We start from the raw sequence: 11760 nt of genomic DNA on the forward strand, positions 1-11760 counted from the left end.
CACTTTCTCACCAGCCTTCCTAGGGAGGAATTAGTAACCTCATTTTGCAGATGCAGAACCTGAGCCCCTGAGAGGTTAGGTGACTTGCTCAAGGTCACACAGAGTGGGGGTCAGAGTGGCAACCCACACCCAGGTCTCCCAAACCCACAGCCTTCTGTTGGCACAGGCTCTCCGGGGCCTACACCCAGCGCCAGCCCCTGCAGGGCAAGCTGTCTTCTCTCATGGCCTGTGGAGCCCTGCTCCCGGGCCAGGACGCTGTGCTGCAGGGCTCTGCCACTCCTCCCCTGGAGCGGCGCTGTCTCCTTGGTGTACCGCCTTGGTGTGTTCACTCACTTCCGTGGCCGCCCTGTTAGGTGCGCCCTGGAGGTGCACCTGCCCCCTCAGCGTTCTTGCCCTTCCCTCCCGCTGCGCCCCCTGCGTCAGTGCCCTGACTCCCCCTCACGACCATCCCTGGCCCGGCTGTGGGGTACCAGCCTTGTTTAATTCACACAGACTCTTATCAGGCACTGCTTTGGGCCAGGCCTGGTACTGACCAAAATCGGGTCGCTGCCCTCAGGGAGCTCCCTGTCCAAAGTGGGGCTGACCCCGTGTCACACTTCCCACCTCCTGAAACGCTAGACATTTATTCCTTACTGTCCCCACCCTCCCCCACCCCAATGGCAAGGAGGCTCCTGGGGTCACCCCGCCAGGGCGCAGACGCTCGGGGCGAGGGCTGAGAGAGTGCAGATGCAAAGTGCCAGGCTGTGATGTCCCCTCTCCTCTGCCGCTGTCCCCACTGCAGCCACGACCACCTGCTCTGCCTGGACGGAGGGGGCGTGAAAGGCCTCGTGATCATCCAGCTCCTCATCGCCATCGAGAAGGCCTCAGGCGTGGCCACCAAGGACCTCTTTGACTGGGTGGCAGGGACCAGCACAGGGGGCATCCTGGCCCTGGCCATTCTGCACAGTGAGGGCAGTCCCTGGGTGGCAGGGGCAGGGGGGCGTTGAGACCTGCCCTCGGAGGGGGCCAGTTCCTTTCCAGAGCTTTGCAAGAAGAGGGCTGCGGGGTGGGGAGGGCTGTAAGCCACTTGTGGGGGCTGCGGGTGTTAGGGTTTCAGGTTGGAAGGAGCAAGGCTGGGTGCTGGGTTCGAGGGACAGAGTGGGCAGTGTCAGGAACGCAGAGCCCTAGTCTGCACACTTACTTTGGCCCACGGGGAAGTTAAGGGCCCAGGCGGTGGGATGGAGGTGATGCGACAGGGGTTGCTCTGCTGGAGCACAGTCCCCTAGGCTGCCAGCCCGGCACTTCCTAGGCCACAGATGCTCTCCTTTCACCGGAGCTCTGCAGAGGTGACAGGCGCTTGGCTCTCTGGACAGAGGGCTGGGTAGGCCAGCAGCACGACGGCTGCTTTGTGGAGCTGTCTGAGTTGTGTGATTCTGCCCAGGAGGAGCAGGGTCCAGACCCCCCACCGCCGCATTGGGCCTTGTCCTTGGACTCGACATCCCTGATCCGTGTCCCCTGCCCCTGGTGCTGGTCGGATTCCATTTTCTCCAGAGCTCCTCCCAAACCTGGATCCTGGTGATCCAAAGCCCTGGAGGCGCCAGGGGAGGACACCCCACCAGGGCACCAGGGCCTGTAGGCCAGGCCTGTGCTGGGGACACAGCTGAGTCAGGCGCACAGCCCACCTCAGGGAGCCCTGGTCAGCTGGGGGGACACAGGCACCTGGGGGTTCACGGGGCTGTGTGAGGAGGCCATGGCCACCAGTCCGGGTTGCTGCGGGAACACGGGGCACAGCCAGCCCAGGAGGCCCTGGGAAGGGAAGAACCACCAATCGTTCGGTTGCTCAGGACCCTGTCACTGCAGCGCATTGCCTGGTATTTCGCTTCAATTCAGTGCTTCACCGCAGCCCCGTTAGGTGAGCAGGTGGGGAAACAGGGCCAGAGGGGGGCCCTAGTGAGTCGGGGAGAGTTGGGGAGAGTCGGGGCTGGGTCTGCAGTGTTTCGCTCAGCTGTCTCCCTGGCCTAGGGGCCCCATGTCCCCTCTCTGGTTTTCAGTTTCTAAGGTCTGAGCAGAGCAGGGTGGGCCTCTCTACCAGAAAGGGTCACTTTTGTCTTCAGGGCCACTTCTCCCTCATCCGGGGTCTTCAGGCTCCCAGGGGCAAGGGAAGGGATTTGAGAAGTCGCCTAGTTAACCTCTCACACGGCAGAAGCCTCCTTTCGGCCACCCCTCTGCTTGCACACCCCCCGGCCCCCCGAGGCAGATGGGCAGTGTCTCCTCCCCTGGGGTGCAGCCTGCCCCTTGGCCCTGTCTGCTGCAGGCTCAGAGGACAAGGCTGTCCTTCTTTTCTGTGACAAACAGGGTGGATCTAGCTCTTATGAGCTTTGACCCTTTCGGGGCCCATCTCTAAGGAAAGTAATGCAACATTGTGACTACGAAATTAGGTACAGAGCCTTGGGGCTGCAGAGGGGGCATTTCTGCCTGTGTGGGAAGTTGCAAAGGAAGGGCCCAGAAGTTTAAGCTTGCTTAGTCCCTTGGAAATGCACCTCTGTCTTCCTGCCGCCTCCTGCCAACTGCTGGCCTCCGGTCCCCACAGCTGGCCTGTGCTCAGGCCCTCTGTGAAAGGTGTCCTCTTCCCGTGGAGTCCTGTATGTGGCCCTGTTGTCTCTCCACCTCCGACCCCTTGTTCCTAGGTAAGTCCATGGCCTACATGCGTGGCGTGTACTTCCGCATGAAGGATGAGGTGTTCCGCGGCTCGAGACCCTACGAATCGGGACCTCTGGAGGAGTTTCTGAAACGGGAATTTGGGGAGCACACCAAGATGACGGACGTCAAGAAACCCAAGTAAGCCGCCAGCAGGAGCGTTGGGGCTGTGGCCCCGCTGTGCCTCCTGTGGCTGTCCTGGGCAGAGGGCTCCCTGTCCTGCTCTGATTAAAGCTGGGGGGAAGGAGAGCGGCTCTTCCCATCCACCTGGAGTGCAGGTGGGAGCACCCTGACCCTTGAAGGGAGCGGGAGCCAGGGCTGCAGGGAGGCGGGGCAGGGGCCTGGCTCTCACACAGGCACAGGCTGAGAGCAGAGGAGGGCTGTGGCCTGGCGGGCCTGGCTCCGGCTGGATCTGGCTTTTACGAGCTTTGACACTTTCGGGGCCCTTCTCTAAGGAAAATAATACAAAATTGTAAATAGAATTAAGCCGTTCCTGATATATTTGAGATAACATAGGCCATCCTGTTTTGTTCTGTGTTTCCTTTTTCTTGCCTTATTTTGGATTTACTGAATAGTTTATATCATTATATTCTACCTTCCAATAGTTTGAAATTTATGCACCCATTTCTGTGGCTTGTCAGTGTATACTTATTATAAGAGCCTAAGTTTAATTGATATCATTACTCTGTCATCAAATAATCAGGATTTTTAAACACATTAATTCCAATAGTTTCTTTCATCTTATCTGTAATTGTTTCTCTGTATTTTAGATCTGTCTTATTTTTTTAAGCCTCGAAAGATATTATTCTTGTTTTTTGAAGTTGATGTTCATTTAGATTTGTCTAATATGACCTGGTATGCTGGTAAAACACTGCTGGGGGTGGTGTGATTTGTAGTGTTTGCCAGTTCCCGTGGCATAAATACTCCCACTGTGGCCAATCTCAAGCTACCAACAGTTTAACAACCAGCCTGTAAGATTTAGCAATAGGTTCTGGCAAGCCAGTACTGGTGGCTCCAGGACACCATTGGCATGTGTGTGTGTAGGTGTCTTTATACATATGTGTATGTATGTAGGTATATGTATATGTGTGTGTCCCTTCTTTGCTCTGCATTCTTTCTTGCATCTCAAACTTCCATATATGATCACTTTTCTAGTCTGCTGGTAGTGAATTCTCTACTAACAGAATTATTTGCAAATATGTTTATTTCACTGTCATCATTTGAAAATAGTTTTATTTCACTCTTACTCTTATTAGATATAGAATTCCAGCCTGCCGATTCTCTCATAGAGTATGTAAAGTATCATTTTATCATCTTTTAACTTCTATTGTTGCAGTCACAGAGTCCATTTCATTCCTTTGAGGGTAATTGGTCTTTTTTACTCTTGATGCTTTTATTTGTTTGTTTATTTTTGGTGCTCTACAGTTGTCCCATGATATATATAGATATGGATTTCTTCTCATTTATCCTGTGTGATATATGTTGGTCTTCATGAATCTTTGGATTAGTGTCTTTCTTCAGTTCTAGAAACCTGAGTCATCTCTAACTCTTGGCTCTGCCTAATTTTCTCTCTCCTATCCTTCTATAAATCCAACTAAACACGTGTTAGACCTTTTCTATCTTCCACCTTTTAACTTGTCTTGTATTTTCTATCATTTTTTCTCTCTGTTACATTCTGAATAATTTCTTCTTACCTGTTTTCCAACTCACTAATTCTTCCTTTAGCTTTATCTAATTTTTAATTTAGCTCATCCATTGAGTTTTTTATTCTGTTATTGTATTTTTTAAAAATGTCTAAATGTTCTCTTTGGTTCTTCTTCAAATCTTCTAGGTCATTACTTATAGTTTCCTCTCTCCTGAAGACATTATCAAGCTTGTCTTTGATGTTTTTAAATGTTGTAAACATATGTATTTTATCATCTTTGAGGATTCAAATATCTGCAGTCCATATAGGTATGTTTTGCTGTTTATGTTGGTTTACACTGGTTCTCATTCATGATATTGTATTGTGTGTGCCTCCGCCTTTATTTTAAACTATGCACTGCTCCTTAGTGTTGAAAATAATATGTGCAGATTCTTTAAAGCCTAAAATGAGAGTATCTTCCTCCAGACTGTGTTTTCTCTTCTAGGTAGCTAGGTACACTACTGTCTAGGACGACTTTAACTAAATTATTGGCATGAAGGGTTTGAGACTTTCCCCAGGTGATGTGAATTTGGACTACAAATTTATAAGAGGGTTAGTTTTCAGGGATTTTTTTTCTCCCTGTTTTGTCCAGTGCCAAGACAACTTTCCTTGCAGCCTCTAGGGGTGTGTTTATTTCTGGTTCATCTTTATCCTGAGAATGTAGCCCTTTGGGGTCCCAACCTAATGGGGGGAGGGTCTCGTTACACTTCTTTCTTGTGATGGGCCTTGACTTCTGTCTCCCTCACCCTGTGAGGTCATGTACACTGAAGTTCAAGTTTACTGAATTTGATATCTGTGTTCAGGTTAAAGCTAGGTAGGTGCTCCATTGACCTCTGATTTCTTGCTTATCCCCAGAGTTTACCCTGGTATTTCCTTTCTATCTTGTCATGTTGTCTATGCTTTTAAGAAGGTTTTCAAAAATATTTTTGTCAGCATTTAAATTTTTTTGAGTGAGAGAGTTGTTCAGACAATCTTCCCTATAATCCCAGCACTTCGGGAGGCCAAGGTAGGAGGACTGCTTGAGGCCAGGAGTTTGAGACCAGCCTGAGCAAGAGCAAGATCCCGTCTCTCCAAAAAATAAAAAAATTAGCCAGGCGTGGTGGTATGTGTCTATAGTCCCAGCTACTCGGGAGGGTGAGGCAGGAGGATCACTTGAGCCAAGGAGTTTGAGGTTGCAGAGCTGTGATGATGCCACTGCACTCTAGCCCAGGTGACAGAGCAAGACCCTGTCTAAAAACAAAACAAAACAAAATTAACCAGGTGTGGTGGTAAACACTTGTAGTCCTAGCTACTCAGGAGGCTGAGGTGGGAGGATCGCTTGAGCCCAGGAGTTTGAGGCTGCAGTGACCTATGATCAAGCCACTGCACTCCAGCCTGGGTAACAGAGCAAGACCCTGTCTCAAAAACAAAAAACAAAACAAAACAAAAAAAACCAAAACAACAAATAATCTTCCCACAGTATTCCCAGAAATGGAAAACTAATCCTTTTTATTTCTATGCAGTTTTTTGTTCACTTTCCTTTATGTTTTTCTTTTCAATATAACAGATGTATTTCTGTATTGCTCTGAACTGCTTGTAAGCACAGTTATGAACGGCTGCAAAACATTTCCTTGTTTTCTTACCCCTTCTATTGTTCCATTTAGATTTTTCACTATAATGAATTACATTGTGATGAATAGTCTTATATAAGAAGCTTTCATTGTAGTGAAGATTATTCCTTTAGGATAGATTTTCCAAAGTGAAATTCTCAGATGAAAGAGCCAGGACATTTGTAAGAATCTTAATTGATACATACTAGCTTTCCAGGGGGCGGTGCCAGCAGTATTTAAGGATGTCTGCGTCTCTCAAGATAAGTAGGAGTCTTCCTTAATGAGCTGTAGACTCACATGGTGGAACACCGAAAAGGTATTAAAGGTGACAGAGTGAAAAGTCTCCTTCCACTCCTGTCCTAGAGCTGCAGCCACCAAGCAGTTCCCTTCCCCAAAGTCAGCTCACTATTGCCAGGTGCCACTCCTGGGCCTTTCAGAATTACCCTCTGACCAAGCGGATAGGTATGTATGTTTTTTGTGTTTTAAAATAAATGGTGCCATACTGAACACAGTCCTGAACTGTGCTTTTTCCATGGAACCATAAATCTTGGCATTCATGCCCATCGGAACATAGAGCACTTGCTTCCTCCGTCATTCTGTGGTGACACAGACCCCACTGGTGTGTGGGCCATGCTGCATTGAACTGTCCTGCCGATGGACACTTCAGTTGTTCCCAGTCGTTTGCTCTAACGGCCAGTGGTGCCGTTAGTGGCCTTGCTCACCTGTCTCCCACAGTGTGACAGCTTCTTAGGATGAATTCCCAGAAGGGACATCACTGGGAGTAAGATAAGGCCCTCGGCAATTTGGACAAAGATTGCTCTATTGCTCCCCCGCGGTTGGCTCAGGCTGACACTGCAGGAGAGAGCTATTTGGGGGAGCTTGTTGGGGAGAAGCCCCCCCATCCGGAGCAGAGGGGGGCCCCCGGGGGCCTGTGGGAGTGGGGATTCTGCTGCCCAGGGCCTGGGTGTGAACGTTAGGCGAGGGGACAGGTGGGTGAGTGGGTGGCTCAGCTGTGCGCCTTCCTCGTTTCTCTCAGGGTGATGCTGACGGGGACGCTGTCTGACCGGCAGCCGGCTGAGCTCCACCTCTTCCGGAATTACAATGCTCCGGAATCCGTGCGGGAGCCTCGTTTCAGCCAGAACGTTAACCTAAGGCCTCCAACTCTGCCCGCAGGTTAAAACCACGTTTGATGTGTCCATGGGAAGCAATTGGTCTGAGAGGCTTCAGGGTGGTGGGTGGGAGGCACAGTTGCACCCTCACCCCACCACCAGCCCACCCACCGCCCTGGTCTTTATTGGCTAGGGACAGGCATTGCTGGGGCGCTGCCCACCTCGTGCAGGCTAGAGGAGGCCCCAGGGGGTCCTCAGCCCTCAGCCACAGGCTGCTTTCCACCCGGACAGCCGGGCCAGACAGCACAGGGCCTGCTTCTGACGAGTCCCCAGCCTCCCTCTCTTCCCGCACCCCGGCCCCCCAACACATTACCCTGAGACCCGAAGTGCACGGGTTTCATACCTCTGCCTTCTGCCGCTGGGCCCCCCTCCTCCCCCACCCCAGACCAGCTCGTGTGGCGGGCAGCCCGAAGCAGTGGGGCAGCCCCCACCTACTTCCGACCCAATGGGCGCTTCCTGGACGGCGGGCTGCTGGCCAACAACCCCACACTGGACGCCATGACCGAGATCCACGAGTACAACCAGGACTTGATCCGCAAGGTGAGCACCGTCCCAGGTCAGCGGGACAGGAGCTCTCACTGAAGCCGCCCTGTTGCAGTGAACCTCGCTAGGGGTTGACTCCCGGGAGAGCAGGCGGCCGTCACTCATGCGTTTATTCGTTTGTGGAACAGCAATGTTGTCTCACGCTTGAACCTACATGATTGGTGGGGGCTGCCTGCAGCTCTGTGCTGAGAGGGATTCTGAGGCCCAGTCTGCACTCCGTCTGCCATTAGTGGGGAGGGCAGCATGCATGCTGCATGTGTGTCACTCTGTGGCCAGCCTGGGGACACGCACTTGCCCTTGAGGAGCCCACATCTAGGGGAGAGACAGCCCATAACCAAGGACATGCCCCGACGTGTTCCGGGCGCCATGGTAGAGGACCGTGCTGGGCCCAGGAGGAAGATCAGCTTTGCTAAGAGGCCTGGGGGCTTGAAAGAGGTTCCATGTCCAGGCCTTTGGGGACAGGGCAGTGCAGAATCAGTGATCCGGAGGACAAGAGGCACCCTTCACCCTGAGGAGTTAGAGCACAGGTGGGCAAGGCCCCCGGAGCTAGGAGGGGCAGTGTGGTGCAGTGGCGTGAGCTCAGGCCCTGCAGCCCAACAGCCTACCCCTTAGGGGTGACAGTCGTACCTGCTTGGGGGTCGCTGCAAGGATTTAATGAACAGCCCCTGGCCTGGCATGTGCGGTCAGGGAAGAGTGCGCCCTCTAGGGGCCAGGCCAGGCGGGGCGGGCTTCCTGAAGGTGGCAAAGACTGTCAGGCCATGGGAGGGCTCCTGGGACACCCTCCAGTCTCAGTTTCCTATTGTGGGTGAAGAGCATGCGACGCAGAGCAGCAGGGACTCGCCCAAGGTCACCCAGCTAAGTGGCAGCAGATCTTGATATGAAGCAGTTGAGAGTGGCAGCAGCCAGGGCCCTGGGTTCCAGCCTTGGCCCCCACTTCCCTGCCCTGTGGTCCGGGCAAGCCTCTCCCCACACCCCAGCTTTGCTGGGTCCTCGTCTGTGATCTGGGGGAACCAGTGCCCTCACCACAGACTGGGTGGAGGATTAAATGAGATAATGATGCAAACACCTGGCAAATGACAGAAACCAAGGAATGCTTCCTCCCTTTGCTCCCCTGGCCACCACCTTGACTCAGTCCAGCAGCAGACAGGGTGTGTGGCTGGTGCGTGTGCAGGCCGTGTTGGTACACAACATGCTTCACAACGTCACACCAGCCCTTCCGGGGGAAGGGGCTGCAGCTCAGAGGCCACGGCCAGACCCCAGCGTGCAAGGGGCTGGGCTGGGGTTAGCACCAGGCGTGCTCTTGCCACCAGAGGCCTCTTTCCCTGTCCTCATGTGCCCCAGCGCCCAGCCTTGGGCCATCCTCTGACTCTCCCCGGGGTGCCCCCACCTGCAGAAGGTCCCCTCTGACTGCCCTGTCCTTTTCCAACAGGGTCAGGGCAACAAAGTGAAGAAACTCTCCATCGTCGTCTCTCTGGGGACAGGGAGGTCCCCACAGGTGCCCGTGACCTGTGTGGACGTCTTCCGTCCCAGCAACCCCTGGGAACTGGCCAAGACTGTTTTTGGGGCCAAGGAACTGGGCAAGATGGTGGTGGACTGCGTGAGTGTGGGCTCCTCCCCAGGCCGCTGCCCACAGGGTCTGCAGCCCAGGTTGATGCCTGCACCCTCGCCCCGTGGGGCCCTTGGTGTCAGGGGACATCACAGGGCTCTGCCATCCTCTTTAGCCAGCTGGGGGGAGAGAGTCCCCGAGTCTCAGTGCTGGGCAGGGACCTCAGTGACCATCTGTAGGGAGGTTCTCAAACTTCCTTAGCTGTGGATCCCTTTCTGCAAACAAGCTGGCGCAGGAGCCCAGAGTGTAAGACATGCAAAGCTCCCGTGAACAGAGGACATGGAGGCTTGTCCGCTCAGCTGCTGTGCCCCCTGATCCCCCACCGACCCCACATGGGCTCTGCTGAGACCCCTGCCCCTCTGATTGCACAGCTGGGACAGTCACACAGCCCCAGGAGGGGGCCTTGCCCAAAGTCACTCTGCTGCTGAGTGGCTAAGCCTGACTAGAACCTGGGTGTCCCCAGGTGGGGACTCTGAGACAAGGGGGCAGTGCTCGGTGTGGGCGAGGCTCACTGAGGCTGCTTCTTGCCAGTGCACAGATCCAGATGGGCGGGCCGTGGACCGGGCCCGGGCCTGGTGCGAGATGGTCGACATCCAGTACTTCCGGTGAGGGCTCAATCGGCCCCGGCCCGGCCCCAGCCCCAGCCCCAGCCCTGGCCTGGTCGGACCCATCAACCTTCCCCCTCAGCCTTTGGCGTGGACTTTCTCTTTCCCCAAGGGGCTGCTCTGGTCCCAAGCCCGCCCCAGTCCTAGCTCTTGTCCCCCACTCAGGCTGAACATCCTAGGGTGACCCCCTCCTCCTTGCCCGGACAGGTTGAACCCCCAGCTGGGGACAGACATCATGCTGGACGAGGTCAGCGACGCGGTGCTGGTCAACGCCCTCTGGGAGACCGAGGTCTACATCTATGAGCACCGGGAGGAGTTCCAGAAGCTCATCCAGCTGCTGCTGTCACCGTGACCCCAGCCACCCCACCCCGCCCTCCCACCCAGCCCCTGCTGGGGAGACTGTCTGCTGGGCAGATCCAGGGCGGAGGCAGCTCTGCGTCCACAGATGGGACTGGAGGGCACCGACTGCCTGCCCAAGGCTGGTCCTGAAGGCCTCTCTGCCCTGACCCCACCCTCCATCACTTTGTGTCATTCCAGGCTTAGAAAGTCTAGAGCCCCCTTGGCCCTCTCCCCGACTGTGAAGGACAACTGACAGCTCAAACACTAAGGGTGCTGGGGCACTCCCCGCCCTGCCCCAGCCCCGCCTCCCAGAGGGCCTGCAGGGGCTGCCTCTGCACAGCCCGAGTGAGGGCCGTCCGGGTTCCCTGGTGGGTGCAGCTCACCCCTTCTACCCTCTGCCCTGTCCCCTGGGGCTGGGGCTAGAGAAACAGGGCATCCCCACGTCATGCGCAGGGGAAACCCAGGCTGCAGGTGTGGCATGCCCGTTTGACTTTGCCCCTCGATGCTGGCCCAGCTGCCGCACCCCTGAGGGCCGCCCCACCCCAAGGGCTCTCAAAGGTCACTCCTAGGAGTTAAGTGATTCTTTCCGATGGAAGTGGTTTAAGAGTGGGGTGGGGCTCCAGGTCTGCCCTGAAACTGTGAAATAAACGGTTTGGATTCACGTTCACCTATTTCATGTGTGCTATGGAGTGAGCGCCCCTGTCCCCCACCCCAACCTCCCCTCAGCCTTAACCGTCAGCCTTGACCTGTCCTTTTCCTGTGCCCACTCGGACTCTGTTTCCTGGGCTCCCTGGGGCAGGGGCACCTCCTCTTTCATCCAGAGTCCCCCAAACAGACCCTTAGGGTGTTCAGAGGCAGCTGCCAGGCCTATGTACCCCAGGCAGGCCCTAGGGGGGATCAGTCCTTGCCATGGGGGCTGAGGGTGAGCCCCATTTGAGACCCAGAGAGGCAGGGGACTCGGGCACAGTCAGGCAGCGAGTGAGCAAGGCTGGGGTCTGCCCCCAGGTCTGTGCGACTCCAGGTTTGTGCTGCCCCCTCCCTGCATGCACGGGAGCTGGGTGGGCTCAGGTGGGCGTGGGAGCCACTGTCGAGGTGCAGGGCTGAGGGGCTGCAGGCAGGGACAAGGCCTGGGACAGTGACAGCCATGGGCATGTTCCACTACAGAAGCTGGCAGGGAAGACAAAGGCAGCTCTCGCCCAACAGCACGGACAATGTGCAGTGTAGGCAGCGGGGAGGGCAGGGGCTCCCCCAGGGCCAGGGGTCCTTGAGGAGCGGTGACCCGGGAGAGTGGCCCATCCACACGTGCCCAGTGTCCCGCGGCTTTGAGGGGTAAATAATTGAAGGACAGGTCACACGAACCCACCCGCGTCACAGGATGCCTTCCCTGCTGGGTCTAGTTACGCCCCAGATCACATTCTGACATCCCCAGCTGGTGAATAATTAAGCTGCCACCTCCTCCAAGGCAGGCCTCCGTCTCCAGATCCACCCGCAGCCTCCTCGCTGCCTGCCGAGCAGTGGACACCTGCAGGGACCGACGCGCAGTGCTTCC

General features: G+C 55.3%; 1 protein-coding gene across 3 annotated transcripts in view; it reads left to right on the forward strand.

Moving 5' to 3' along the window:
- PLA2G6 (phospholipase A2, group VI (cytosolic, calcium-independent)) overlaps nucleotides 1-10878 on the forward strand; it is a 43542-nt gene extending 32664 nt beyond the window's left edge. For 2 of the 3 annotated variants that reach the window (XM_012638154.1, XM_012638155.1), the window contains 7 exons: nucleotides 782-945; nucleotides 2667-2817; nucleotides 6986-7122; nucleotides 7504-7658; nucleotides 9091-9258; nucleotides 9799-9872; nucleotides 10080-10878. In XM_012638154.1, coding sequence (XP_012493608.1) covers nucleotides 782-945; nucleotides 2667-2817; nucleotides 6986-7122; nucleotides 7504-7658; nucleotides 9091-9258; nucleotides 9799-9872; nucleotides 10080-10224 — 994 coding nt within the window. In that variant the 3' untranslated portion in view covers nucleotides 10225-10878. The remainder of the gene's footprint in view (nucleotides 1-781; nucleotides 946-2666; nucleotides 2818-6985; nucleotides 7123-7503; nucleotides 7659-9090; nucleotides 9259-9798; nucleotides 9873-10079) is intronic. The other variant, XM_012638156.1, reaches the window with a different exon arrangement.
- The last annotated feature ends 882 nt before the right edge of the window (nucleotides 10879-11760 follow it).

Source organism: Propithecus coquereli, unplaced genomic scaffold (genome assembly GCF_000956105.1).
Source record: "Propithecus coquereli isolate 6110/MARCELLA unplaced genomic scaffold, Pcoq_1.0 Scaffold126, whole genome shotgun sequence".
Taxonomy (NCBI): domain Eukaryota; kingdom Metazoa; phylum Chordata; class Mammalia; order Primates; family Indriidae; genus Propithecus; species Propithecus coquereli.